This window comes from Trachemys scripta, chromosome 1, assembly GCF_013100865.1.
Source record: "Trachemys scripta elegans isolate TJP31775 chromosome 1, CAS_Tse_1.0, whole genome shotgun sequence".
Classification (NCBI taxonomy): Eukaryota; Metazoa; Chordata; order Testudines; family Emydidae; genus Trachemys; species Trachemys scripta.
Window position 1 is genome coordinate 96,297,510 of NC_048298.1, and position 27,829 is coordinate 96,325,338.

Below are 27,829 nucleotides of genomic sequence, written 5' to 3' on the forward strand. Positions count from 1 at the left end.
CCAATTTACCTGCTCTACACCATTTGTTATTGTACATACATACACACACGTCATCTCTCACAAATAGCTGCAATCTTTTCAGTCTCTTTTCTTTCAGAGTTTGGTGCTAGGAGTTACAAATTCATTCTGAGATTAGAAATCAAGGAGTGTTCCTTCCCACTCATGCACCATCACCAGTAAGATTATACTGGCTAGCTTCTATCATCCAACCTGGGAAATTAGTTGAGGTGCTGAGTTTGCATACATATGAAAAAGAATACTGTCCTGCAATTGGAATGTGTATAACAATATTTTGGACAATGTTCAAAGGAGAAATAGAATTCAGTTCAATTGCTATAGCATTACAAAGCCAACATAGGCAGCAGCTGTAAAAAATGTACGTCACTAATGGACAAAGGGGTGCGTGTGAGAGAATAAAATCCATTAATTGTAAGGCACTCAAGCCTGGATCCTCAAAAGGTATTTGGGCTCCTAACTTCTGTTGATTTCAATGGAAGTTAAGAGCCTAAATAACTTTGAGGATCTGGGCCCCAAATACTACAGTAATGGATGGCTATGACTAACTCTATACGGGTGACAATATAGCTATGTTCACATCCTACACATGTACAAAATTTATTACAAGGCATGTCTTGTAAGGTATCATTTCAAAATTCATAATTTGCTAGTCAGTATAATCCTGATAAAGTATGCGTAGCAACATTGTATGTAATGTTATAAGATTTGCCTGAATGATGTTATTAACACATGTTCCAAACTCCACAGCCCTGCCCAAACTGAGGCTGGTAGACTGGTCTGTCCTAAACAAAGGAATGTGGGCTTTGCCTTATTTTGTATTTAAGCAGTAAACAGAGTCATCCAGCAGGAAGGGAAGCAAAGAAAGCTCAAACAGGTGAGAAAAACCCAGCAGGGAACATCCTTCCACATAGACTCTGTCTCCTAGTGACCAGCTGGAAATGTTTTTCAAGAGAGGGACAAACTATAAAAAGGAGGGACAAATGCCCCAAGGCCCCACTCTCTCTCCCTGCCCATTCCATTAGGGTTACCATATTTAGTGCCTCCGAAAGGAGGACACTCCACGGGGCCCCGCCCCCAGCCCCGCCCCCTCCCCAAAGTCTCCGCTCCCTCCCCTGCTTCCCACGAACATTTGAGTCGCGGGAAGCCTGAAGCAGGTAAGGGGGGGTGTGGGGGGAGGAGGCGCGGCCCAGGCTGGCCCCCCGCCGTTTCCAGCCTAGGTCGGCTCGGGCCCTGGGGTGCTGCCCCCGGCCGACCACCCCCGGCCCGCCCAGCACTGCGGTCCCCGGCCGAGCACCCCCGGCCCCTGGCACCGCACCGCCGGTCCCCAGCCCGGCCCGTCCCCCGAGCCCCCGGCCCAGCCTGGCACCGCCGGCCCGGCCCCCGAGCCCGGCCCCCGAGCCCCCGGCCCGGCCCCGCTCCGATTTTCCTGGACATGTCCGGCTTTTTGGGATTTCCCCCCCGGACGGGGATTACCGGACGTATGGTAACCCTACATTCCATTCAGTGCATCTGAAGCAAAAAAAGAAACATTTGTTGGACTCTAGAGTGCAGCGTGGGGTCCTGACCTACAGGGTTTGGTCAATATGATGGCTGAAAGCATGTGGTGAATCTGTGCTTGAATCTGTTGTAGTTTGTGAAGTTAAGTATTACTAAACATCTTATGTTTATTTTTCTTATAACTATGCCTCATTACTCATACTCGCTTAAAATCTTTGTAGTTAATAAAACTTTTTACAATTTTATCTAATCCAGTATATTTAAATTGAAGTGTCTGAATAACTCAGATAATAAAATGGCATATTATTCCCTTTAAAGAATAACAGATTTAAGATACTACATAATATCTAGGAGCGGGCTGTGCAGTACAGGACATATTTCTGGGGAGAAAGCTGGGACTGGGGGTGTGTTAGGGTCACCCTGCAGTATAACCAAGACCAGTGAGAGCCAGTGTGTAACCCAAGTGTCGTTTGCAGGCTGCAGTTACACACAGACACATAGGGTGGGCCTTGCATGCTGGAAGGCTGGCTGTGAGTGACCCTGATAGGAACTACTTCAGCAAGGCATTGTAAGGCACCCAAGCTTGCAGGGCAGGAGTGATACAGCTCCTCATTAGTCTGGATTGCACCCTGGTATGTCACAATACATAATTAGAAAACAGATTAGAGTCAGAAAGTGCTATTTTAAGCCACCTCTCCAACTGCACTTAAAACTGCTCTTCGATTTGATTTAAATATGATACATTCCTGAAGGACTCCTTGAAAAGAGAAAAGTTACAGAAGAGTCATTTTGCAATAATGTATCAAAATAACTGACTGCATTACATTTAAATTGAGAAGCAGCTTGCATGAATGACTTCTCTCCAAAGTTTTACTACAAACAGACTTTTAATGCATACAAAAACGAAACAACGCAAATGCACACCACAAAAATTCATTTGTACTTCATCTAATAAAGCTACTGCTACATAATTGTCTATTTTCAAGAAGCAAAATTCAGACCAGAGGTAAACATTTGAACCATGAGCATGCAAGAGACAGAAGTTAGAGGAAACATGTACATCCAAAGCACTATTAAAATATATCCTAATTGTAATGCTTAAGTGATCTCCGACCTATACCATGCTATAAAATGCCCTTTAAAAAAAAAGTCACATTAATGCAAACTAACTATTGTGTCCTCATTTTCTAGTGGGAAGTTACAGTGACAATTTCCCAGATAGTTTAGAAACCTCTGGTCTAAAACATACTTCAACTGATCTCACCACAGTAAATTTTTTGGTTTTATACTAGAAAGTTTAGAAAGATAAATTGCTATGATAAGAAAGTTACAATACAATTTTTTGTACATGTTAAAAATAAAATCTTTTTTTTTAGGCTCAAAGCACAAATTTAGAATAGTTGGATTTCCCAAGATTAGGGAATTACTAACAGAACTTCCCTTTTTAGCTTTTGGGATATATTCTTCTTTTGATACATGTGAACTATATACTGAAGTCCCATATTCATGAAGACAAGAATGTACCACTTCCCTTGCACACTTGTTACATTGTAACAGCTCCTTTCAATTTTGAGTTTCTCAAACTAAAAACTGTACTCATCTATTTGGAGCAATATTTTTAACAAGGCATAAAGAGGAAATGGGGTGAGAAGTCATTGAGAACTGTTGCAATTGGAGACTTTTTAGCCTCCCTCCACCCCTACATGTACATAGAATTTCAGTAGTAGCTTTTGATATGAGTCCAGAAGAGTGTGCACTTAATACAGGAGTCTGCTGTTGCTTAGTCCCACATGGAAACCTTCCAAAAAGGAAGTTAAAAATAATTCCTGCTTTGTTTTTCCTGGGACGCCAGCCTCAGTTTGAGAAACTCTGGTTTAAAAAGTATGTTTCCCCTGCTAAACAAAACAAAATAAAACAAAAAAAACTAATTCTGTAAAAAGGAGGTTGGACTATAAACCAACCCAAAGTGCTTCTAATGCCCAGCCATTTTAGAACTTCATGAGAGATACACTAGTCATACTGTATATTTATATATTGTGTGTGGCACATTAATCCCATATGGGCAAAGTTTATTTTTTAAATAAAAATATACTGTATATAAAACACTAGGAAGATATCTGGAAACTTGTACCAGCCAAAGTTTACATGTTTTGATATTTAAAAATTGGATTAATTCACTATTTAACAGTCAAATACTATAATTCTATATTTTGAGTATACTTGATTAACTCTGATCAAGATGGGAACATTTTACACTGAATATTTCAGCACTCCTATCCAATAATGTGAGATATGCAAAATAATTGGTCTATATTGTGTAGACTTTTAGAAGTTTATTCCCGTATCAAAGGTTCAATCCAACAGTCTCTGCAAGACCCCAATTACCCAATAGGCCTGCCCCAAAGCCCATTCATGACAGTGGGAGTCATTCTATGGTCTCCAGTGGCTTTGGATCAGGCCAGCTTCCAGGCTGCAGTATTGGCCTAATGTGTGGGGAATTAATAGCTTTTGGCTTAAATTTTCAAAAGTGATTAGTGACTGGTTTTGGATGCTGAACTTGACCCAAAAAATTGAAATATCCACTTAGTAAACAAAATCACTACTCACGTTCAAAATTTAGGCCCCCATCCAGTAAGATATTTAAATACATGCTTAACTTCAAGCAAAAATTGTTCCATTGAAGTCAATAAGGCTACTCTCATGCTTAAATGCTTTCAAGATCAAAGGCTTAAAGTCCCAATTCAGAGGTGCCTAAGCACCTCTGAAGATCAAAGTTGCAACTGCTACATGTATAAAAAGCAGATTAGGCCTCCAAATGTTTAATTAAAGGACAATATGACCTCTTTTAGATAACTTTTAGATCCATTTGTTTGTATAAGGAAATTGAAGTCAGCACCCAAGTTAGTTTTCCATGAATAAAAGAATTGTTAGACTTATCTTTTATTGCTGGATTACATTTGACAAATTCTGAAATGTTTCTATTTTGCAAGACATATTCACTCTATAACTGGTACACTTAACACCATTTATAGTAATGTGGCATGCGCTAGTGAAAGATAGGCCAAATTATGATCCCAATAACTATATCATCAGGATTTGACCTAATTTGATTCTTTACTTTGTTACAAGTTCAATTACACTATATTTTCTGCTCTAAGTCTTTCAAGAAGTGATCCATATTCAGTTATGTAGTGTCACCAATAAAGCACTATAAGTAAAGTACATTTTAACTAAAATTTCATCATTTTATGTCATTGCACCAGTATACATAATGTATTTAGTAAGTTTTTTTTAAATAAGAGTGCTAAGAGTTCCATTAATTAAATTGTAATAGTAGCAAAACCAAGAGGTACTTCTCCATATTTACACTAAGTCAAAAATGCTTGCTTGGGAAGAAGACACTTGCAGTGATCAGGTACAATGAGTGTTAAAATCCAATAAACAGATTAAGTTCATGAAAATATATATATTAATTAGTTTAATTCCAATGAATTTTGGAAGCTTTACTTGTACACACTTTATAGGGTCTATTCTCTTTTGGATACACCTCTGTCTGTCCCTGTCTCCGTAACAGTCATTGGAGTAAATTATGCACATTGAGGGAACAGAATTCACAATATCTTTATAATAAATACTGTGAAGGGAAAAGGGCTGGATGCATAACCAGATCATTCTTTTCCCTCAATTAGTAGAAGCATCAGTTCCTGTTTTTCCCATTGGTGCCTCACTAAAAAGCAGTTTTCGAAGAATATTGGCATAGAATGGTCCATACACTTGTTTATTAAAATTCACAATGCTTGCGTACTGAGATCCAATAGATTCCATCTCTGCCTGAATCACAGCAAGGCCTCCTGGAATCGTAGGCATACATTTCTGAATGCTTGGAAGAGTAAGCAGGCTTTTCATATATAGCTGGATTCGTTTATCTGAAACAGAGAAGATAACTGAGTTCATGACAAAACAGACCATATAAATGTAAATCCAAAGTGTCACGCCACAGTTGCCTTAGAAATACTTCACACATTGGCACATGGAAGAATCAAAATAAGCAGAGACACAGCTTGAATGCTACCTTTCCCTGTCTTCCTCCCTTCAGTTTTAATTTAGAACAAAGTCACATTTTTCCCATTGTAGAGGGACAACCTTCAGACTGAGCCATAGGATTTATGTTGTGAAATAGATGCACAGCTATAATGAAGATGGAGTTAAACCTGAAGTTGTGGGAGGTAGATCCTTCACTGATGCACACAACCTGCAATTAGGTATTAATTAAAAATTCCCCTCTGAAATCCTGGCACTTTTAGGTTCACAGAAAACATCCCAGAATCACAGAGCATTCTGCTCATATTTCTGGACTCTTTCTAACTTTGTTGTCCCCCCGAACCAATCTTTCAGAAGACTGTCTTGATATAAACAATAGAAGGAGCACAGGTTTGCACACTTTATGACCCAATATTTACTGTAAGAAAGTTACTTTAATTTTAACTTTTCCACAATAAAAAGTCAATCTTTAACTTTAGTGAATTAATTTAATTTTTACAGTATGGATGAGCAATTAGCCTTCATTTATTTAAAAAAAAAAAAAATTGCATACATGCATACAACCAGAGAACCACATAAATTATACTAACCAATCAGGGAGCTCATGGGATTATCTTCTTCAACAATGCTACAGATCTGACCCACTAGGCTGTTTTGAATTTCCATACTGAGAGTGGGAAATCCTCTCTCAGACAGGGACCTGTTCACTTCACTGCAAATCTGAACACCTATAGTATTCAGAGCCTCTTTCAAATCAAATTTTCTGAAAAGAAAAAAGTTTCAACATTTAACTCTAACAGTTCTTGTAACATCAGTTGCATAGCTATTCCCCCATTTTCTTTTTCTTTTTTTTTAAATTAGTCATCTCCAATAAAAATAAGAGAGCCAGGTGAATTTTTGTAAACTTTGTCAGTTTTTCCAGATATGAGACACAAATCTTCCACCCCAGGATAAAAGTAGATCCCATTGGCAGGGATGTGAGGGAGGAGGAAGAGAAAGGACTGCTCATATGATTAAATTCTGTTGGTGTCAATGAGACTAATACATGTGCTTAAAGTTAAACATGCACTTAAATACCGTGGTCCCAGTCCAGGAAAATACTTAAGTATACTTAGCTGAACCTGGGTCCACAGTTCAAACTGCCCAAGTAATGACTGACAGAGTTGTTGCAACCAAACAGCTGTTTGGTGGCACATGTGAACCAAGTTTCTATTCTTAATGCCAGTCCATATAGGGCAGTGTCCACAACACACACAAACAAAATCACCATCACCACAATTTGTAGCACTAGTGGCAATTGCAGCAGGGGAGCCAGGAACTGAATGAACAACGTGAAAGGCTGAAGCAATTGGCAGAGCAACACGATGAAGCTTGTACTGCCACTGTCTGGCTGACCTGAATGGTGCATAATTGGAGAAATTTCCACACTATACACTGAATTTGGTGTCAGATTTTCAGTACGAAAGTTTAAATTGTAAAAAAGAATTAAACTATATGCATGCATTAGGCCAGCGGTTCTCAGACTGTGGGTCAGGACACCAAAGTGGGTCATGACCAGTGTTCCCTCTAATTTTTTAGGCCCATGTGCAGAATGAATTTTGTTATGTGTACCAATATGGAGGTGATGTGTGGTGGGGGTGGGGCCGAGGGGTTCAGAGTGTGGGAGGGGGCTCAGGGCTGGGGCAGAGGGTTGTGGGGCGGGTTCTGGGGTTGTGGGGCAGGTTCTGGGTAAGGCCAGGGATGAGGGGTTTGTGGTACAGGCTGCCACGGGACTACAGCGGGGGGGGGGGGGGGGGGGAGGGGGGAAGAGAGAGAGAGAGAGAGAGAGCGCGAGCGTGCGCACTCCCCCCCATCCCTCTCTCACTGCAGCAGCTCAGGGCCAGGTGAGAAGCCCCTCTCTCCAGCCGCAGCACTTCCGGTGGGCCTGGGCTGGGCCAGACAAGGGGCTCCTCTGCCAAGCAGCCCCGGCGGGCCTGGGCTGGGTGCCTTGCCGCACAACTTACAGGGAACTTCGGTCACAACCACATTTTAATGGGGTTGCCAGGGCTGGCTTAGACTTACTGGGGCTCAGGGCTGAAACCCAAGCCCCACTGCCTGGGACCGAAACCGAAGCCCAAGAGATTCAGCCCTGGTGGGGGCTGAAGCCCTTGGGCTTCAGTTTCGGCCCCTACCCCATCCAGATCAGTGGGGCTTGGGCTTTGGCTCTTCTATCCAGGGCAGTGGGAATCAGGCGGACTCAGGCTTTGGTCCCCTCTCCTGGGGTCATGTAGTAATTTTGGTTATCAGAAGCGGGGGTCGCAATGCAATGAAGTTTGCATTAGGCAACTGTTTTCACTAGTACACATGTAGGTCTGAGAGTGATACATAATAAATGGATTATTACTATCGATTATATTCATATCAGTAACCAGGTACATAGGCTATACAACATCTTAACTATTTCTGTAAAAAACACACCACCAGTAAAGTTTGTTAAAAGCCACCTGGCCTTTTTCTTTAAAGAGAAAAAAAAAGTGAGAAAGAACTTACTCCTTGTTCATCCCTTCCAGCAGAACAGCTGAAATCCTTTTTAATTTGTCAGCAAAATCAGGTAAGCCCACAATAGTTGTGCCCACCATATTGCTAGTTATAAGAGATACACAGGCTATAATCCGTAACTCATTCAGCTTCTCTTTCAACTTCTGAAGACGAACTTCATCTGTTATTAACGTCTAGAATTAGAATAGCATTGATTACTGTAAGTGATACCAAGTTGAGATTTAAGCTAATGCCCTAACAAGTAATTCGAGGGGGACAGGGGAGAAGCTACTTTCATGCAACATTGCAGCAGAAAATTTCAGTACTCAAAAGTCAAGAAGTTCACAGTAATTATAGCCAACCCCTTGCATATGTAGTATTATACAGTTCCTTTTAAAACAAAACAAAATTACTTTTTAATAGATTTAAAAAAATCTTAAACAAGAAATAGAAAAATGTATGGCGAAGTCCTACCCCAACTCTTGCCCCTTTATAGAAAATAAAGAGGGCCAGAGTGGCATTAGGAGCCCTAGAAGTCCTGAACACAGTCGAGGGAGGATTCCTTCAGTTTGTGAACTGCGGAAGACTGACCTAAGGTTGCCTTCAGACGCCTCCCTTGTGAGCCCAAGTGTGTGGTGGGGGTGGGGGTGGGGCTGCAGCTTGCTGCCCATACGACAGTCCTAGGAGCTGGCCACTTAAGCCCCTGGAGCAGCCCAGGATCAGGATGATGCTAATCATTTTCACACTAAATAAATTCACCCGCACCGAGCAGAAGAACATATCCAATATATACAGAACTGGGTTTCAAAAAGGAAGACTTAATAGTTTCAGGGGGGTTGGGTCATTAAATATTCAAAATATTTTGACCAGCTCCAAGTAGTATTAGTAACTAGTCATAAAACATCTGGGTAGATGGATAATTTAATGTTAGTAACAGGACACTTTGGTGGATTTTAAGGTGTATCTACTCTTTCAGCAGTTTGCAATGGAAAAGTAACTCCTAGAGTAGTACAATGAGAATGTTCATCTAGCTTCTTATATGGAGCCCTATCACTGTGACATCAAAGTGCCTCTCCAAAAATTAAGGCCCCGATCCTGAAAAATACCTAAGCACAGTTATCCTTAAGCATGTTTGAAGTCCCGTTTACTTCACTGGGACTACTCAGATTATTTAAATCCTTTGCTGGACTGGGGCCTACGTGTTCAGACATATTTCTCTTCCCTCCAGTCAAGAGAGGCTGGATTTCTCCCACACTCCTACCCCTTTTCTTAAAGATAGTTATAGTACATTATTATGGGATGGCTAAGTCAAAGTAGTGGGTTGGCCATTTTCTCTGAAAATTCTGAGGTTCTTAGCAGCATTCTGATCTCTTGCGGAGAATTCCAGGTTAACGGACCATTTATAGCTGAACTGTTATCTGTTGCATAGAGATTTCACCGTTACAGATGACAGTACCATTGTTGCAGTGGAATGTAGCTGTCACAAGAGATGGTGAGCAAACAGGCTGAGGTGATCATTCAGGGAACTTGGATCAATGCCATACAGGGGTAGAAGATGGGGACTAAAGCCTTGACTGTGACCCAGTATGGAACAGGGAGCCAGTCACAGAGAACAACACTGGGTTCATGTGCTCTTTGTAGCCTGCACTGATGAACAATTGGATGCAGTGTTCCACACTGACGTTTTGTTTTCAAAAACTTAGTCTACAGTTTTCATTCACAGGAAGAGAATTAAGATAATCAAGCCTAAAGCCCACATATCCATCGAGTTCCATGGATAAGTACAAATCTGACAGGAACAGGAACAGTCTTCTTGCCAACCTTAGATGGAAGAGTTTTATGCAGCTCAAAAGCTTGTCTATCTCACCAACAGAAATTGGTCCAATAAAAGTTATTTCCTCGTCTACCTTGTCTTTCAGATGGAAGAGGGCACATTTTACTAATCTGGGGATAAAGGCATTCAGAAATTGTAAACAGTTCAGGTGAATATGAATGCTGCAAACGCTTCACAATCGAACAGTACACGTCCTTCGAAGTGAGGTTACAGATTTGGTAAATGCTCCTTTCTCCCCACCAGCATCACTTCAGTCTTCCTGGGTTTAACTGCTGCCAATCTGGTCTTCATTCATTGTTGTTCTCAGCCAAGTATTTAGATAGCTAGCAGATAGATTAAATACACCACTAATTGTACAGGTAACGGAGGTAGGCATCATTTTCTTACTGCTAGTATTTAAGTCATGCTACTTTACCATTTTCCTCTAGTGGGTTTATACAGTTGAACAGAATTGATCCCTGGGGGACTCTCCAGATGGCAAAGCAGGTGCCAATCATGATTCCATATATGGCCCAAGGGGAATGACCAACTCTTACTAGCAGGAAACTGCTAATACTTGCTATTTCTGGCAGAACAGCAGGATTCCATGGTCAAATGTCTTAAATGCTACAGAGAAGTCCAGTAATATCAGAACGGATGCACTGCCTTTGTCCATGGCAAGGAGATCATTCATAATGTGAACTAATGATCTGCTGTCTTATTAATTCAACCTTGGAGAAAATTCTCTAGCCATTAACATTAGTTTGCTCTTATCATAGTTAAGGTAACTAAGAAGGCTATTGGTATGTAGGAGAGAGCACGCACACAAGTGCACACACACACACACACACACACACACAGTATCACCAGCACTATGACACTGTAATGCAGAGAACAACCAACCAACTAATATTTACCAGGAAAGTGCTCCTTGATTATGGAGCATGCTACTATGAAACCAGGAAATTTGTGGAATTATTTGGCAAGAGAAGTCCTACAGGAGAGTTCCACAACATTTAGTGTCATGAATAGCGTAACTGCTGTACCAGTACTTCCATGCAGTGAGAATTAAGAGTAAATTTTGGGGCACTGGGATAATTTAAGAAGAGTCATGAGAATTCACTTACCTCTGGAATTGCTTTTTTCTGATAATCCCATTGTAACAGTTTCAAGTAGCCATTGTTTAGCACCAGAGTAGGACTGAGATTTGGTTTAGAGCTACCATCAGCACCAGGGGATGAAGAAGTTTCACAAGAAACAGACAACAATTCATCTTTTATTGATTCCTTTATCCACTCTGTTGTTAGATCCAGAGCACCTAAACAATAACAAGATTCCGTACAGGTTTATTGTATAACTTTCTGTGCAAGTGTACAATATATTGACAAGTAAGGTAGGTGAACAAGACAACTCCATTTCTGATCTCTAAATAGACTGCAGTGGACTTAAGTCTGCTCAGGTCAGTTTTTCCCGAAGCTTTTTTCACCTAGCCAACACTGGTGACCAGCTGAAGCTTCTGGGCAGGTTATAAAAACCCCATAGCAGACTAGTTGCACTGGAGGCACAAGCAAGATTTAAATACAGTTATCTGAATCTTCAGCAAGTCTAGTGCATTAGCCATCAATGTCACCAGTTTCCCTTCCTCTTCCAAAATTTCTTAATGGTTTAACTGTATTATCTTTACATTGCAATAAGACTCACTTGTGCCTTCACAACATCTAAACTAAACTTTTATTTTCACTAGAGAATAGGTTTTGTTGTTCTATGCTTCATTATGGGCTTAATCCTGCTTCTGCCTGCTACCAATTACACAGCATGCAATGGAACGTATTCTGGAAAAACCAACCACTGTGCATGTGCATATGAACAGTAGCAGATTTTCAGATGCACAAAGAGTGGTTCCATATATTGCAAGATAAAAACTGAGCCCTATGTATGCAGAACTGTTTTAATCAGATATCAAAAGCTTTGATTGCAGGAACAAGTTTTTCACAAACTATCATTTTGGTGTGGTCTTATGCATTTACAACAGCAGCGACCAATAAAGTCAGCATTTCACAATTATTAGTTATCATATAAAAAAGTATGATATGGTCACATTTGCCCCCAGGTGCCTTGCTCAACAGATACCTATAGTAACAGAGAGAAAGGTTGGCTTTAATGGTTTCCACTGTATCTGATTAACTGAAAACATCATAATACATACTTGGTGTTTCTTCAAGAATTTCTTGGAATTTTGTTCTTTCATAGTCCACCAAGTTACGCTGAAGCTGTGGTCTAATGTTTTGAATGGTATAATTAACCATGTCCATTTTCATGAGGTCCAGAACATGGAATATTTGTCTGAAAGCAGACACAAAATTACAGTGCAACATCACAGAAGAAATTAAGTTCAAGTTTCAAGACGAACTCATATGCTCTTGAACAGCCTGATGTACACCTACATACTTGACTTGTCTTGTAGTCCTTCTTCCTTAGAGAACAGGCTCCAAGTGCTGAAGAGAAAGTACTGGCACTGCAGTGACTTTCATGGTAGTTTATATACCAAAGCATTTTGGAGAGTTAAATAATGTATTGGGATATTTGGTGTAAGATACAAAAATTAGGGCAAAGATGTTGCATGATCAAGACATTAGTGCCACAGGCCAACAACAGAAAGGTTTTGAAGCAATATGGAGTCAATTAACACATCGCAGCCAACGCAAACTGAAATTTAAAGCATTCTAGCAACTCTGACTATGCCAAAACAAAACACCTCATTCCCTCCTACTCAACCACTTTGCTCCCTGTAGGTATGCCTAAGTGATAGAAAAAAAATTAAAATAGTTTCTTGCTTTATATTACAGAGCTAATACATTTGAGGCTCATGCAGATTTGTTAATCGAACTTTAATAGTGAAGTCTTTATTAAAGGGAATGGTACAGACAAAGAATTGAGCTTCACTTTCATATTCCAGATGGAGTGTACACTTTTCCCCCTGGACAGTTCTAAACAAGAACACTCACCTTTTAACTTGTAAGAATAAGTAAGTTTGATATGGAAGCATGTGTAAAACACATGGAACTGCATGATGGTTTTGTTTTCTTTTCTTTTTTGTTTATAAAAAGAGTGACACTTTTCAGGGTCTGGCAACACTTTAACATACACCATTGAAAAAATATGCTTGTGAAAAAACCCAAAACAATTAGAACTCTTAGATGAAGTACCACGCTACCCAATTCTACTGCTAATCTAACCCAACTTGAAAGTATTTAGACAGTTTCTTAGCTTAGCCCGCTATTCTAGTTTAATGTTAGTTTTGAGTTCCTTTCTTCTCCACCCAAACACCTTGTCTGTCAAAAATTGGTATTTTCTAAACACACACACACACACACACACAAAAAAAAAAAGATATGAAAAGTAGCCAAACACCAACCTCAACAATTCTACAATATTTCCAGTTGCTTTTAACTGTTTTATATCGTCATCTCTTATTGGAGCACATAATTTCCCCATAGTGATGATGACATAGTTAGCTAGCCCAAGAACGTCAACAGCATCATGCTCAGCCTGCTGTCTTATAAGATCTGCATCCAGGACTTCACAGATTTGGTTTCGAATCCTGTTTGCTCCAGGAGTCAAAAAGGAAAGAAGAGTCTGAAGTGCAAAAAAAACAAAAACAAAAAAACCACAAGACATTTCAATAAGTGCAGCAACACAAGACCAGCAAGCCCTTAAGAACGGTGATGAAATGAAAGCAGCTTTTTGAAGAAGTCAAGGGTACACTGTAGAACCTGACTGCAAATCCCCAAATTGGAAAGGCTATTTTATTTAGCAGCATGGGAAATGCAGCCAAAGGGAACAGAATACAGCTACAGAAGCTGGTGAAGACAAGTTTACCGGCTTACTGGCTGAGACCTTTGCAACCTTTCAGAAACACCTTTAGGTCTTTACTAATAAGTTAATGAATTGGTACCAGGATTTCCAGTAATAAGGGAAGATCTTGATCCTATTTGGAAAGTTGATTTCTGACTTTGTAGTCTAGGTGTACTATAGTACTGTATCACATCCCCATCCTGCAACTGACATGCAGAAATATCCCACTGACTACAGTGGGGGTCCACCCACATAGAATCATTAGCAAGACTGGGGCCTAAGATGTCAACACAATACTGGAGGTGTGAAGGAGGGGAAAAAAAACTAACTTGCCTCCTTAATTTCTTCGAAGAGCTTGATAGCATGATAATATTCTGGAGGATCTTCATTCAGTTCTGACTCCAAATGATCCCAGAATGCCTTATGCACAATTTGTTTCACTCTACCCTCCAAACTGTGGGGAAATGAATTTGCACAAAAAGATTTAAAGAAGTAAACAGAGTTTAAAAACAAAAACAACCACCACACACAATCTTAAGACAGTCCAATGACTGGTGGAGAACCATCATCATACCTGGTAATTGGAAGATATGGATCTGCAACCAGATCACCCTTGGACCCGGGGTTATCACCCCCCAAAACTAAGCAGGATTAAGAATTAAAATGAGAGGTTTCCCAAGAAAATCCTGGTACTGCAGAAAGTGGTGCTGGCAATTCAGTATTTGGATATAAAAGACTTTTATCCCAACTCTGTATTAAACCAATTCCACTATCTTGGCGCTATTGAGTAATACATTTTTGGAGAAGCATTTTTTGTCCTATATATAAAAAGAACAACTCTAACTTGTTATCAACAATAATCCCATTGTATTTTTGTAAAAATTGGCTCAATGGCATGGCCAGATTCCCTTTTAAATTATAATCTCTCGCCATTCCCACTGTAGTCTAAACTGGGTATGTAAATTATTCCTTTCTTCCTCCAACTTCCCAGGAGCGTTTTAGTATGCAGAACAGCACGAGTACTGTGTTCGTTACTGAGATGAGTATAGCTTATACACAGCATTTGAGCTACTGAGTACGCTGTATAGATAAAAGCCATACATACCATACACACGGCAGTACTACAACTTTATCCCCCACCCCCTCCTCCTTTCCAGAGGTCTTAGATTGGCAAGAAACATTAAAGGTGGACTCCAAAAGTACAGTGCATACCACATTGCTTACATATCTCCCCTTATAGATAAGGCAGAGCACCATATGCTCCAGGAGCAGGGCTGACGCTTCCATTTAGGTGACCTAGGCGGTTGCCTAGGGCACCAGGATTTGGGGGGGTGGCAGGGGATCCTTCCGTGCTCCGGGTCTTAGGCGGCAATTCTGTGGTGGGTCCTTCACTCGCTCCGGGACCCGCCGCCGAAGTGCCCCGAAGACTGGGAGCACGGAAGGACCCCCCCCGCTGCAGAATTACTGACGACGATCGGGAGTGTGGAAGGACCCCCGCCTAGGGCGCCAAAAATCCTGGCGCCGCTCCTTTCCAGGAGAAGAAAATGTGTTAACCCTACCAAATTGCAGCACTTATGTCACAATGTTGCAGCCTTGACAGTTCCCCATTAAGTGTGGAACACCTTCGCAGGTTGTGTACCTTCAGACCAGTTTCCCTTGCATGCACACACATACCCCATATCAGTTTCTGCAAAATGTATAAAGACTAACTTACCTGTTCTGTGGGAGGTCTACGTGTTCCATGTGAAAGTTTTCATTTACAGCAATTTCGTGAGCTAGAGTCAAATTTGACAAGTTTCTTGCAGCAGCCATCAATTCATCAAATGTAACAGTTTTTGGAGGGCTTGTTGCTGTAATGAAGGGAAGGAAAGGAAATGAGAGCCACAAGTCAGTTGTAGGTAAGTTCAATTTTAAAAGACAGATTGGACTGCAAAAACCAAACCTGGAAATAGTTAGGCATGGTATTTTATTTCCTGTTAACTGGACACTAATTTATGAGAAACTAGCTAGACTGGGAGTTCTTAGCATCTCCTTAAAATGATCTGGTAAAGGAATGTCTTCCCAGCTCATCTTTGGAAGGTAGAAGACTCTCATGGCATGTTTTGAAGAGCAGCAGTTTACTCTGATATCTTGGCCAATGTACCCCTCTCACTTTAAACACAGGACCCAGAGTTTTGGGCAGGCAGGTTTTACATAAGAGTCAAAATAAATAAGCATGCATACAGGCTGCATGTTATTACTGAGCAAACAGATGCATTTCTCTCCATAATCATTGTAACCACGGTCTAAGCTCATTACTTTGAGATATGCAGCTTCTGCTCCATAGCATATGCCAGTGTCTTTGCCCCACTAATCATGTCTCTTACTGAAGAGTTTATGTTGTGAAGGACATAACACACCCTTACTTGAAAGAAGGAGAGGTTGCTCAGAAAGTATACAAAGTTTCTAAAATAAACTTCTGTAGTTTACTTTTCATATTTGGAAACTGTACTTTTGAGAAGAATGATATAGGACAGGGAACATACCAAATACAAACTTTCAGTTCCAGTAACAAGTTTACTTTTAAACTAAGACACATTTATACATACTAAAAAGATTTGTTAGCATCGGTGAACTGTATTTTATGTACAGTAATATTTATTCTCATAAGTCATTCAAAATAACTTGCTTCTTCACATGTCTATTTTGTGTTTTGACTTCTTACTGTTCAGTGAAAACAAGTCACAACACTATTGATTTGATTTCATAATTCTGAAGTTTAAAGGTTAAGTAGAGGCATCTTGTCCTTTGTATATGAAGCAACATTTGGTGGATGGACAGAATGGTACTATTTTATAACCTATAAGCCAAAGCCAGAATAATCCAAGACAAGAATGCCCTGCCAGGCAAACTTTGGTTACTCTTTTAGAAGGAAGTAGTAACAACTGTTGCATGTATACTAAGGATCTGCTTGTGCTTCATGGTGGCAGACTGTACCACTTGGAGCTGTGGTGATCCAAACAAGAAGCTGTGTCTAACACTCTGAAGTACCAATTATAAATCCCAAGTCTCACTACATGCGTATACACAAATACGGCCTACGTATCTATTGTACAAGTTAAATCTGCTTACAAGCTGGGGAGCTGGGTTTGCTTGAAGAGTCACTAGTAAAACTCTGCCTTGAATATTCAGAGTCACTGGAAGAAGCTGTGCTTTCAGATAGCCTTGAAGAATCAAAATCACTGTTCTGGTCATCATTGAGGGGCATTTTGAATCACTTCACTTCGTACAGTACACAGAACCTGGAAAGAAACAATTTTACATGATCAACATTTTCCAGAACTTCATATTTTCCAAAGACTTCTTTACAAAAGCAGCAATATTTCAATAATTACTGTTATGAGCATTGAATATTACATTGCAAAATAGGGATAAATGCTTGCCTACTTTATAAGGGTGTTATGAAGTTTAGTGGTTTTGTGAAGTTAACTTGTAACATGTATAGGATTGTACAAATCCTAAGAATTAAACTTACAATTCTGCAAGAAGTTAAATGAATATTAAAGATGAATGTCAGCAGCATCAACCTCTAATCTACGCTTTACGCAGAAGGTATTGTGCTGTCAGGAGCATCAGAAGCAGAGCTCTCAAACTCTTTAAAGGTACTCCTTAAAGCACTACCCTTCTGATGAATTTAGGTGCCAAGTAGCATTCTGAAGGCACCTTAGTTTCTGCTCTTGGTCTGCACTGTCTCCCACAAAGTTACTGCAGTTACAGGAGCAGGAGCTATGTTTAAGGGGAGAGAGGGGACTAATACATCTTGTCAAAGACATTCAATTTCTTCATGGATTTTGAAATGTGAAAGGACTCCCCTAAAAGGAGCAAGCCACAGAATCAGACTAATAATTGTGTTGAATTGGAAAGGTTTTCTCCAGAGATGAGATGAGGAAAAAACAAACAAACAAAATAAACAATGAAGTTACTATTAATAAAAAAAACTAATGTTACATTTATGGTATATGGCAACTCACAGGGCCCTCACACTTCACAAAACTGTATGTATGAAATCGCATCCCACAACAGAGAAATTAAGTCACATCTGGGAAGGAGCAGGACAGTTGCGTAGCTTCACTATGCAATGTTTTGCAGACTTAGGACAGGAAGTAAATACATTAATTAAAATTGAAGGTGGAATTTAAACAGATAGTCCATGTAATTACCCAAAATGGAGTTTGCGCAGGACACCAAGACTGGCACAGCTAATCTTGCCTAAAGTGCTTGATGCCCACAGTTAGACACTTCTAATACGAGAGGCTACCTAGCACCATTTTGTCTCAGAAGAAAGTGAGATCTACTGAATCAGCAACACCAACTTCATCAGTAGTTCTTTGCAAACTGTTAAGTTCATTACTTAGTGATTAAGAAAGCTAATGGACTCGATTTATACCTAAGCAGTTACAGCAGTGTCAGTGCAAGCTTCCTTGCTATTTTAACTCTTAGTCTGAAGAGGCCATGTCTAGGGGCTAGAGGGCAATTTGTTTTCTATGTCTATTCAACCCACCGTCTCACCGATGAGAATACCAAACACCAGAGTCAGATTGCTGGAGTTTTTAATGTGGGTACCTATCCACTGCTTAACTTGTTTTTTGGGCACCAGCTCATTCAGAAGGAACAGCTGACAATATTGTGCAGTAGCTTTATGGAATTCTTATTTCAGTTAGAGGGCTCATGGGTTCAAGACCCTGGGAAGTCTCTTGTGGACCTTTTAGTTGTGGGCTTGATACATGACTTACTGTCCTGTGTTATGCAGGAGGCCAGACTAGATGATCAGAGTGGGCTCTTCTGGACTTGAAATCTACAATAGTGACCTACTAAAACTACTAACTAGGAAAGAATTGAAACAAGTAACCTACGGTAGAAATGAAGGGCTCCAGATTCCTTGATCAATGTTATTCAGCCCCATCCCTCAAAAGAGAGAGCATAACAGAGCGAATATGATTATATTTAAAGGATCTGCAGGGTACCTATTTTTTCCATCTGATGACAGCAGGAGTATGTCATTGTTGGGAGCAGCAACACATCATATTTCAGGGCCTAAAGCACATGTGGAGAGGCATGCACACAGCTAGCTTCCAAAATATTGAATATCTGAGCTGACATTATAAGTTATTCTACCCAGAATCGTGGCTTTTTAAAAAGTCACAACATCTATAGAGAATAGAAATATACAATAAACACAGGATTTATCGTGGATATCTAGGGCTCAACAGACTGATGATGTAGAGGCTCTCTCTTTACAACTAATGAATTCTGGTTGGTATTATGAAGTTGTTGCTATGGAAATTGCTGTATCACGAATACCTCTCTGTGTATCCAACATCACAGACAGAACCTGAAGCAGGTACATACCAGACTGAGGACAACAGGGAGTACATAGTTTTAATGGCTGTGCTTTGACCATACAATAATTATGCTATGAAAGATCCCCAAGCTGGGAAACCAGTTTGGCCAAGCTGGTCTGTAGGTGGGCAGGAGCAGTGGAAAGCTACCAGAGCAAAAGGATTCACAGGAAGTTTGAGCAAGAAAGGATAAGAGGACAGACCAGCCACGGTCAGAGTAGGCAAGCTGGGGAAGAAAGCACCACATTTCAGAACACAAATCATGCACTGCTACAGAAGGATATTGGATGGCTCCAAAGGACTGACCCTAGCCCAATGAACGTTACAGAGTGGTGAGGAAACTGAAGCATGGAAATGAATGTAGGGTTTATTATTTTTGTATAAATGTGAGTTAGCTCTTTAATAGCAAGAGGTGTGTTATAAACCTGTACCTGTTACATCTTATCACTTGCCAGAAACTGGGACTGGCCAACAGGGGATGGATCACTCGGTAATTACCTTGTTCTGTTTATTCCCTCTGATGCATCTGGCACCAGCCACTGTCAGAAGACAGGATACTGGACTAGGTGAACCATTCTTTTATCCCTGTGTAGACATATTCACAGGAACATAAGATGTGCAGCATGGCTGGCGCTGGCCCAGGTTAGCCGACTTGGGCTCATGGGTCTAAAAATTGCTGTGTAGACAATTGGGCTCAGGCTGGAACTCAAGCTCTGGGACCTTCCACCCTCACAGGGTCCCAGAGCTTGGACTCCAGCCTGAATGTCTACACAATGATTTTTCAGCCCCAGAGCCCGAGCCCTGCAAGCCTGAGTCAGCTGACCTGAGCAAGCCACAGGTTTTTTTATCCTTGTGTAGACATTACCTCTTCAAGGGGCACATAGGGTAACCAGAAGGCTCACTCCTTTACATGGAGTTCTGGAAAAGGTGGTATTTAAGCTACTGAGGTGGTGGGGGTGGAAGTCTGAGGGGCCAGTACTAGTTCCAGGAACTCAACAGTGGGCCACATGCTCTGAGCTCTCAGAAGTGGGTGCCAGATAGATCTGCACCCCACACTGTCGGCAGCAACTGGATTCTGTTCAGACTGGAGGCTTAAAACACACAGGATCTAGCAGCTCTGTTCCCTCACAGCAGTCTGGTGACTGGCCATGAGTGCTTGACTAGACCTCTGACACATGGCATTATATTATATGCTTTAAAAAAAAGTTCTTCCTCACAATGTATAATATTCACTACAAGCGTTAATTCTCAACTGTGAGTGTACTGAGCTGTCGTGAATAGGTGCCTTGCAAACCTGAAGATTGAGGATGCCTGTTTCCCCCTCCCCCCCCCCCAAAAAAAAGACTGAACAGATTGTGAGGAAAGCTTGCAATGTCACTACATGCTTCACCATTGAGCTGGAAGGTCCACATTCATGGGGTGAGCAGTGAATCCACTGTCTATGCCCATTTAATCCTTTTACTCTGCTGATATTAACAGCCAAGGGTCTTGAATATGTTATTTAGTGATGCACACACCTGTGTACCACCAAGTGACTCAAGACTAACACCTGTTCCTGTAGCAGAGGCATGTGTATGCATGAAACAGAGGAAACCTATTCATTTTTCTGATGTAGTTATTCACAAGCTTTTAATTATAAACTCCAGCAGCCCAACACAAGATGACACAGGGAAAGAGTATCAAGTCTTTACTGGCAAAGATCGTATTTCTTAGAGAAGTTCTCAGGGGTTTTGGGGGAATGCATTCTGCACAGATCTTAATATTGTGGATCTGGACATTACTGGCATATTGTCACTAACAGATGCACCAAACAATAAGCATCCCCCCTCCCTGTATTTTCTGTGGTATAACAAGCAGAAATTAGAAATATAAATTCAGTACTTCTTTAAAAAAAAAAAAAGAAAAGCTCATCCAACAGCTACCAGGTGAAGGAGAAAGAGACCCCTTAGGTATTTGTCAGAGGTAAGTACAAACTGCCCAGGTGAGGGCTTCACATTTTCTAAATGTATGATATATATACACCCTGCATCCATAAACATTAGTGGACATTCTTGATGCAGAGGTTGGTTGCTATGTAGCGTGATCATTTCTCTGCAATTTAGTCTCCTTTCTTCCAAGTTGTGCACTCAGTTTTTCTTCCTTGATTTTTGATATAAAATGTTTATTATCCCTGATAAATCCAGGAAATCTCTTGTACTCCTTCATATTTGGGGATTGGAAAAAGAAAGCCATCTGCCTACATTTTCACTTCTTGATTTAGAGTGTTTGTATCCCCCCATTTGTGGCCACCAATTGGGTAGCTGGCAAGAGTCAAACTTAGCTTTTTACATTCAGTGTAGTGCGGTATTCTGCTCACATGATAGATTATTGAAGATCACGGGACAGAACTATCTTGGTTTTTATTTGTTCTTCCCAGTGGCTTTTATGTGTTGGTCCAATGTCTTGAGTATTTTTTTGATACGGGGTGGTACTGATCATGTTACTTGTCAGGATATGATAGTTGTTCAGCAACAATATATGGGAGTGGATCTGGTTTTCACTTGGATTTATATTTATTTATTTTAATAGAATACCTTCCAGAAGCTTGAGATGGAAAGCAAATTTGCTGTGTTGGCTGAGATGGCACTAGAAGGAGGAAAGCAATAACTCTGCTCTGCAGTCATTGTTTGGGGTGCAGTGTGTGGGGGAGGGGGAAATGTACATATATTAACTTGCAGTTGTTTTACAGAGGTTATCCCAAAAAGTGTAATTAACTGCTAAAATTGGGCTCAAGACTGCACTTCTATTTAATAGACTGAGTTGAATTATAGTATTATGTTTCCGCAATAGTTATCCTGGAGGGTTAATCTAGTAGTTTATTGTGTAAATTGGAAGAGCTTTTTTTATAGCCAGTCTAAGCTCCCTGAAATTTTATTTTGGAAGGCCAAGTACAAATATAATTTAGCACATGTTCAGTTTCCTTATCTCTGTAACAGCATTTTAGTTTGTTTACAGACTTTTGAAATGTATTTGTTTTCCAGTTTCACTTACTGGGTCCTATGTGCTGCCATCTTGTCTAGATGAGAGTACAACTACATAGATGGGATTCCCACTATACAACGGAGAGAAAAACTTAGGGCAGGTCTACACTACTGCTTCAATTGATTTAACTTATGTCACTCAGGTGTGTGAAGTAAAGACACACACCCCTGACCGATGGAAGTTAGAGCGACCTAAGGAGACGCTTTTCCATCGACCTAGCTTCTGCCTCTCATGAAGGTGGAGTAATTATGTCGATGGGAGAGCACTCTCCCATTGGCATAGAACGTCTTCACCCGACGCACTGCAGTGTTGCAGCTGTGCCAATGTAGTGCTTCTAGTGTAGACCTGCCCTAAGTCTGATGATTATTCCAATAAGGTTGATAAGTCACTAGCATGCAAGAAGGTTCAACCTGAAGTTACATCCTGTTTTACTCCCCTTTTTACATGAAGGCCTTTTATGGCATGCTTATTTTTATCCTGTGCTGGGTGGATTGCACATGAATTTTAATTAGGTTATGTGGTTTTCCACCAATTCTATTGTGCAGCAATTTAAGGTTCATTCCTGGATGCTAGACTGAGTCAACAATTATTTTTAAATCTTCTCCCCTGGCTTTTTACATGTTTGTTACACAGGATACCCAAAACAGTGTTAAAAGCTCAGAGGGACAGAGAGCATGATCAACAACTTCATTCCTTTGGCACAGTGGAACTTGCAGCAATAAAAGTAAAGCTTGTCTGTGTGGAAGACAACCTTCTCTGGGGGTGGTCTGAGACCATGGAATGAACTCCACCAGGAAGTAAGCACTATCACAAACAGCACCACTATCTGCTCCCAGTGCAAGGCACATTTCTTTGACCGTGCCTTCTCTAACGCACACATCCCAACAGGTATATTTAACAAGACAATCCACTGGTTTCTCCCTCTGGGGAAGAAATGAGAGAACAAACAAGTGACAGCTGTATAGCCACATTGCTTAACATAGTATTGGAAGGTGCTCAAATACTATGGTGATAAACGCAGTATAAAAGCCTATATTGAACAGGACCCGTAAGGTAAAGATGTGGTCAATTTCTCAGGAAGGAATCCAATTTGACTTTCACAGATTAAGGGTACCCAGAAGTCACCCAACAAAGAAAATAACAGAACGCCACTAGCCATCATCTACAGCCCCCAACTAAGAACTCTCCAGCGCATCATCAAGGATCTACAACCTATCTTGAAGGACGATCCCTCATTCTCACAGACCTTGGGAGACAGGCCAGTCCTTTCTTACAGATAGCCTCCCAACCTGAAGCAAATACTCACCAGCAACCACACACCAAAAACACTAACCCAGAAACCAAACCCCGCTACAAACCCTGGTGCCAATTCTGTCCACATATCTATTCAAGGGACACCATCACAGGACCTAACCACATTAGCCACACCATCAGGGGCTGGTTCACCTGCACATCAACCAATGTGATATATGCCATCATGTGCCAGCAATGTCCCTCTGCCATGTACATTGGCCAAACTGGACAGTCTCTACGCAAAAGAATAAATGGACACAAATCTGACATCAGGAATCGTAACATTCAAAAACCAGTAGGAGAACACTTCAATCTCCCTGAACACTCAATAACAGACTTAAAAGTAGCAATTCTTCAACAAAAAAAACTTCAAAACCAGACTCCAGCAAGAAACTGCAGAACTGGAATTAATTTGCAAGCTGGACACCATCAAATTAGGCCTGAATAAAGACTGGGAGTGGATGGGTCACTACAAAAACTAATTTTCCCCCTGCTGATACTCACACCTTCTTGTCAACTGTTTGAAATGGGCCACCTTGATTACACTGAACTCATTTGCATTACAAGAGTGATTTTCCTCCCTTCTTGTCAACTGTTGACAATAGCCCACTTCCACCATCATTGAATTGGCTCATTAGTACCAGGGGCGGCTCTATATTTTTTGCTGCCCCAAGCACGGCAGTTAGGCGGCCTTCGGTGGCACGCCTGTGGGCGGTCCATGGTCACATGGATTCAGCAGCATGCCCGCGGGCGATCTACCGGTCCCCGTGGCTTCGGCATACCCGCCACTGAATTGCTGCCGAAACTGTGGGACTGGCGGACCTCCCACAGGCATGCTGCCAAAGGCCGCCTGACTGCCACCCTCACAGCGACCGGCAGGCCACCTCCCGCAGCTTGCTGTCCCAGGCACGCGCTTGCTGCGCTGGTGCCTGGAGCCACCCCTGGTTAGCACTGACCTCCCACTTCATAAGGCAACTCCCATCTTTTCATATGTTGTGTATTTATACCTGCCTCTGTATTTTCCACTCCATGCATCCGATGAAGTGGGTTTTAGCCCACGAAAGCTTATGCCTAAATAAATTTGTTAGTCTCTAAGGTGTCACAAGGACTCCTGGTTGTTTTTACAGATTCCATTGTTAGTCAAATTTTGTATTCTTTTAAAGGAAGATACTATGGAATATTTTGCTGCTGACATAGATACCTCTATAGTTGTTTGGGTTGAGGGAATCTTGCTTTTATATATTAGGCTAATTAGTCCATATGACACATCAGGGAAGTGTCTAGACTGCAGGATTAGGTAAAACAGTTTTAGAATGGCTGCCTAGGTATATTAGGTATCGTCTTTGACATTATCTGGGCCATGTGATTTCCCCCAGTTTAAGTTTCCTGAAGGGTTTCCTTTTGTTTATGTAATATATGAGGTATCTTGAGGAAGGATTGAGTTTCCTTTAATAGAGGCTTCAAACACATTTTTTAAAAATACAGATGCTCCCTGACTTACACAAGCTGTTCAGACTATACATATCGCCAACCATTACGCAAAACAAAACAAAAACCCTCCTATTTCTAGTTTATGGAACTTTTTCCCATAAACTCAGATTTGCGTACCTCGGATTTGCGTAACTCGGGGAGCGTCAAGTAAGATTTCCACGCTGGATCCCTTTGTGTAGGCCTTGGAAGTGTTCTCCCCAACATTTACTAGTCTGGATTGATGAGTCTTGTTTCTTTTCATTTGGTTTAAGTTCTTTTTACCTTTGCCAGAACAAGTCAATGCCTACTGCATCTTCAGTTCGTACTACTCCCCTCCCCTTCCCCCAAAATCAGGTGCTCTGACTTCTGCTGTAGCATTGATATGTACTTGTACAGTATGTCAGGGCTAGTGGAAGCTCTGTTTTAAAAGTTAGAGAATTCCCTCACTTTCCCTCTTAGTCTATGGTAGTTTGTAACAAGTTGTTAGTCTTGTTTGGTTTGAAGCACCAGTCCTTTTTTTTATTGTTAGGAAGCGTTTTGCTGAGAGATCTACACAAGTTTTTGTGTGTGACATCTATCTTTTGTCTGCAGCATTTGTTTAGAAACATCAATTAATTTTCTTGATTGGGGTTTTCAGGGCTTCCTCAGTTTTCTTTCAAACCTTTATTCCCACATGTATTTCTTCAGGTCTATGGCATGTTTATTGTTGGTTGATTAAATTTACATAGACAACCAGTTAGCTATGGGCTGTGAAGTATGATGATGGTTAAGGTACAAGCACATTTATGTCAATAGAGTTTACACTGAGTACTGCATGCTGTTGTCCTTTGCTAGTATAAAGGAAAAACTCTGTCTAGAGCCCCCTCTTGCTTTTCTATTGAGAATATACAGACAAGTTGTTTATGGGTTTTTTTGCCCCTTTAAAAAAAAAAGCAAGACATGCTTAGTTCTCACAGAATCATCAACACAAGCAGTGAGAACTATGTCAGTTTCAGTAGAGCTAGGGCAGTGATTGTCAAATTTTTTTCATGTTAGGACCCCATAAAAGTTTAAAATGGAGAGGCAGATGCCTTTGAAAAAAATCTTACACATAGTTTGCAGACACCCTCCCCAAGGGTTCACAGACCACAGGTTGAAGACCACGGTCCTATTTTCAAATGTGCGCTCCTTTCCCACTGAAGGGACGGATGCTGCTTCTCTGCCAGCCTAGGTGAGCACTGACGTCTCCAGGGGTAACAAATCTTTCTACTGCTGAACAGCTGCTAATTTCCGAAATGATCTGTGTCAGGCACGGGGCAAAGTGGGCTGTCACGTAAAGAAGCCGACCTCAGAGGGCGGCAGCAGGTCGGCCCGGGGATGTTCCGGCCCGCAGGCACGCTGACCTTTCCGAAGTGAGGAGGTTACCAGCCCTTGCAGCCGATCCAGGCCATCGGAGCCTAGATGCAGAGTCCCTCGGGCACGTGCAGGAGCAACTTGCCCCCACTCCTCTTCCTCCTCACGCACAAGCAATAGGCCGGCGGCTCCGTTCCCCCTTCTCCCGCAGCTGCACCACGGGGCGGGCCCCCCTCTCCCCGGCGGCTCCGCCCCGCCTGGCCAGGGCTCCTCCCCCAGCGGCGCTTTTGGCAGTGCCTGGAGGCAGGAGCTTTGGCACCAGCCCAGCAAAACAAACAGCGCTTCCAAGGGAACCCCGGCCGGGCCGGGCGCGGAAACCCCCCAACTCCCACCCCGCACGGCCGCCCCCCGGGGGGGGGACGGTCCCTAAGGGCCAAGCGAGGTTTGTTTACAAACACGGAGGTGGCATCAGCGACCCCCCCACACACACCGCCGGAGGGGCTCAGCCGCCTCCCTCGTACAGCGGGGCAACGTCTGCCCAGAACGTGACACCCCGCAAACCCAGCCCCCCCGCCCGTTTTTGGGGGGCAGAGCCAGGGGTCCCCCCGCAGGGGCCCGGCCGCTCCCGGGGACCCGCGCTCACCCAGTCCCCGGAGGGCAGTCCCGGGATTTGGGGGAGGGGGGGCTCACCCTGCGGCCTGGGCTGCCTCTCGCGCTGCCGATCAGCTGTCGGGGCTTTAAACCCCCGGCCCCCCCGCGAGACACTTATCCGAGACTATTAGTAGCTCCTTGGGCGCTTCCATTCCGCCGAGAGGTGGGGGGGGGGTTAACCCTTTGTAGCTCGCTCAGTTCGGCCACGCAGATGGAGGCTGGGGGGAGGCTCAGGCTTGGGGGCGAGGACGGACAATAATCAGAGAGAGGCAGGATCGCCCTCCCGCTCCGCCAGTCCGCGGTTCTGGGTTTAGTTCGGGGGGGGGGTAGGTGCCCCCCTCTCCGGACAGAATGGAACCGTCCAGGCGGGAGGGGGAAGGGCTGGATGGTGTTTACGGAAGGTCCATGTCCTCGGTGCGCCTCCCCCCGGCCCCGGCTCAGGAGGCGCCCAAGGGGAGGGGAGGGGATCACCCTGCTGCCCCCTCGGTAACCTCCCCCATCCTCAGCCCCCCGCGGGCACGGAATCCCCCCATCTGCCACCCCCATCCACTGCCCCGCTCCGCCCACCCCCGATACACTCCCCGCTCCTCACCCCCACCGCACGGAATCCCCATCTGTCTCCCCCTCCATCCGCTGCCCCCACCCTCGATAGCCTCCTTCATCCCCTTTCTCCCCAGGGGGAGAGGCGGGTTCGCAAAACCTTTGCTGGTGCACCAAGAATAGGAACATGATCCTTACGTTTGCAAGCTGTGTTGGGTGCTGCTGGGGGCGCTGCTCCTCCGCAGGGCACCCACCGGGGACCAGGTCAGCCTGATTCCGGGAGCGAAGCTCCATGAGATACACAGAGGCCCAGGCAGCTTCACTTTGTACACTGCCAAGGAAAGTGATGGCTGTACAAGACGTTTGTCTCCAACACGCCAAGCTGTTGTTAGGACGGAAGTTC

The 27,829-nt window shown here is 42.5% G+C and overlaps 1 protein-coding gene across 6 annotated transcripts; it reads right to left on the minus strand.

The window, feature by feature from the left end:
- Positions 1-2,383: 2,383 nt before the first annotated feature.
- On the minus strand, positions 2,384-27,829 carry TCP11L2 (t-complex 11 like 2). 6 transcript variants are annotated; one of them, XM_034778245.1, is made up of 10 exons: positions 27,625-27,829; positions 16,853-17,022; positions 15,456-15,591; positions 14,075-14,195; positions 13,302-13,522; positions 12,093-12,229; positions 11,014-11,204; positions 8,086-8,267; positions 6,147-6,319; positions 5,197-5,441 (listed from the first exon to the last, which is right to left on the minus strand). In XM_034778245.1, exons 2-10 carry the CDS (start codon positions 16,986-16,988, stop codon positions 5,197-5,199), a joined length of 1,542 nt encoding a protein of 513 aa, XP_034634136.1. In that variant the 5' UTR covers positions 16,989-17,022; positions 27,625-27,829. The 6 variants fall into 6 exon arrangements, with proteins under 6 accessions (XP_034634173.1, XP_034634136.1, XP_034634127.1 ...); XM_034778236.1 differs by lacking the exon at positions 27,625-27,829 and adding an exon at positions 26,926-27,056; XM_034778271.1 differs by lacking the exon at positions 27,625-27,829 and adding an exon at positions 26,879-26,900.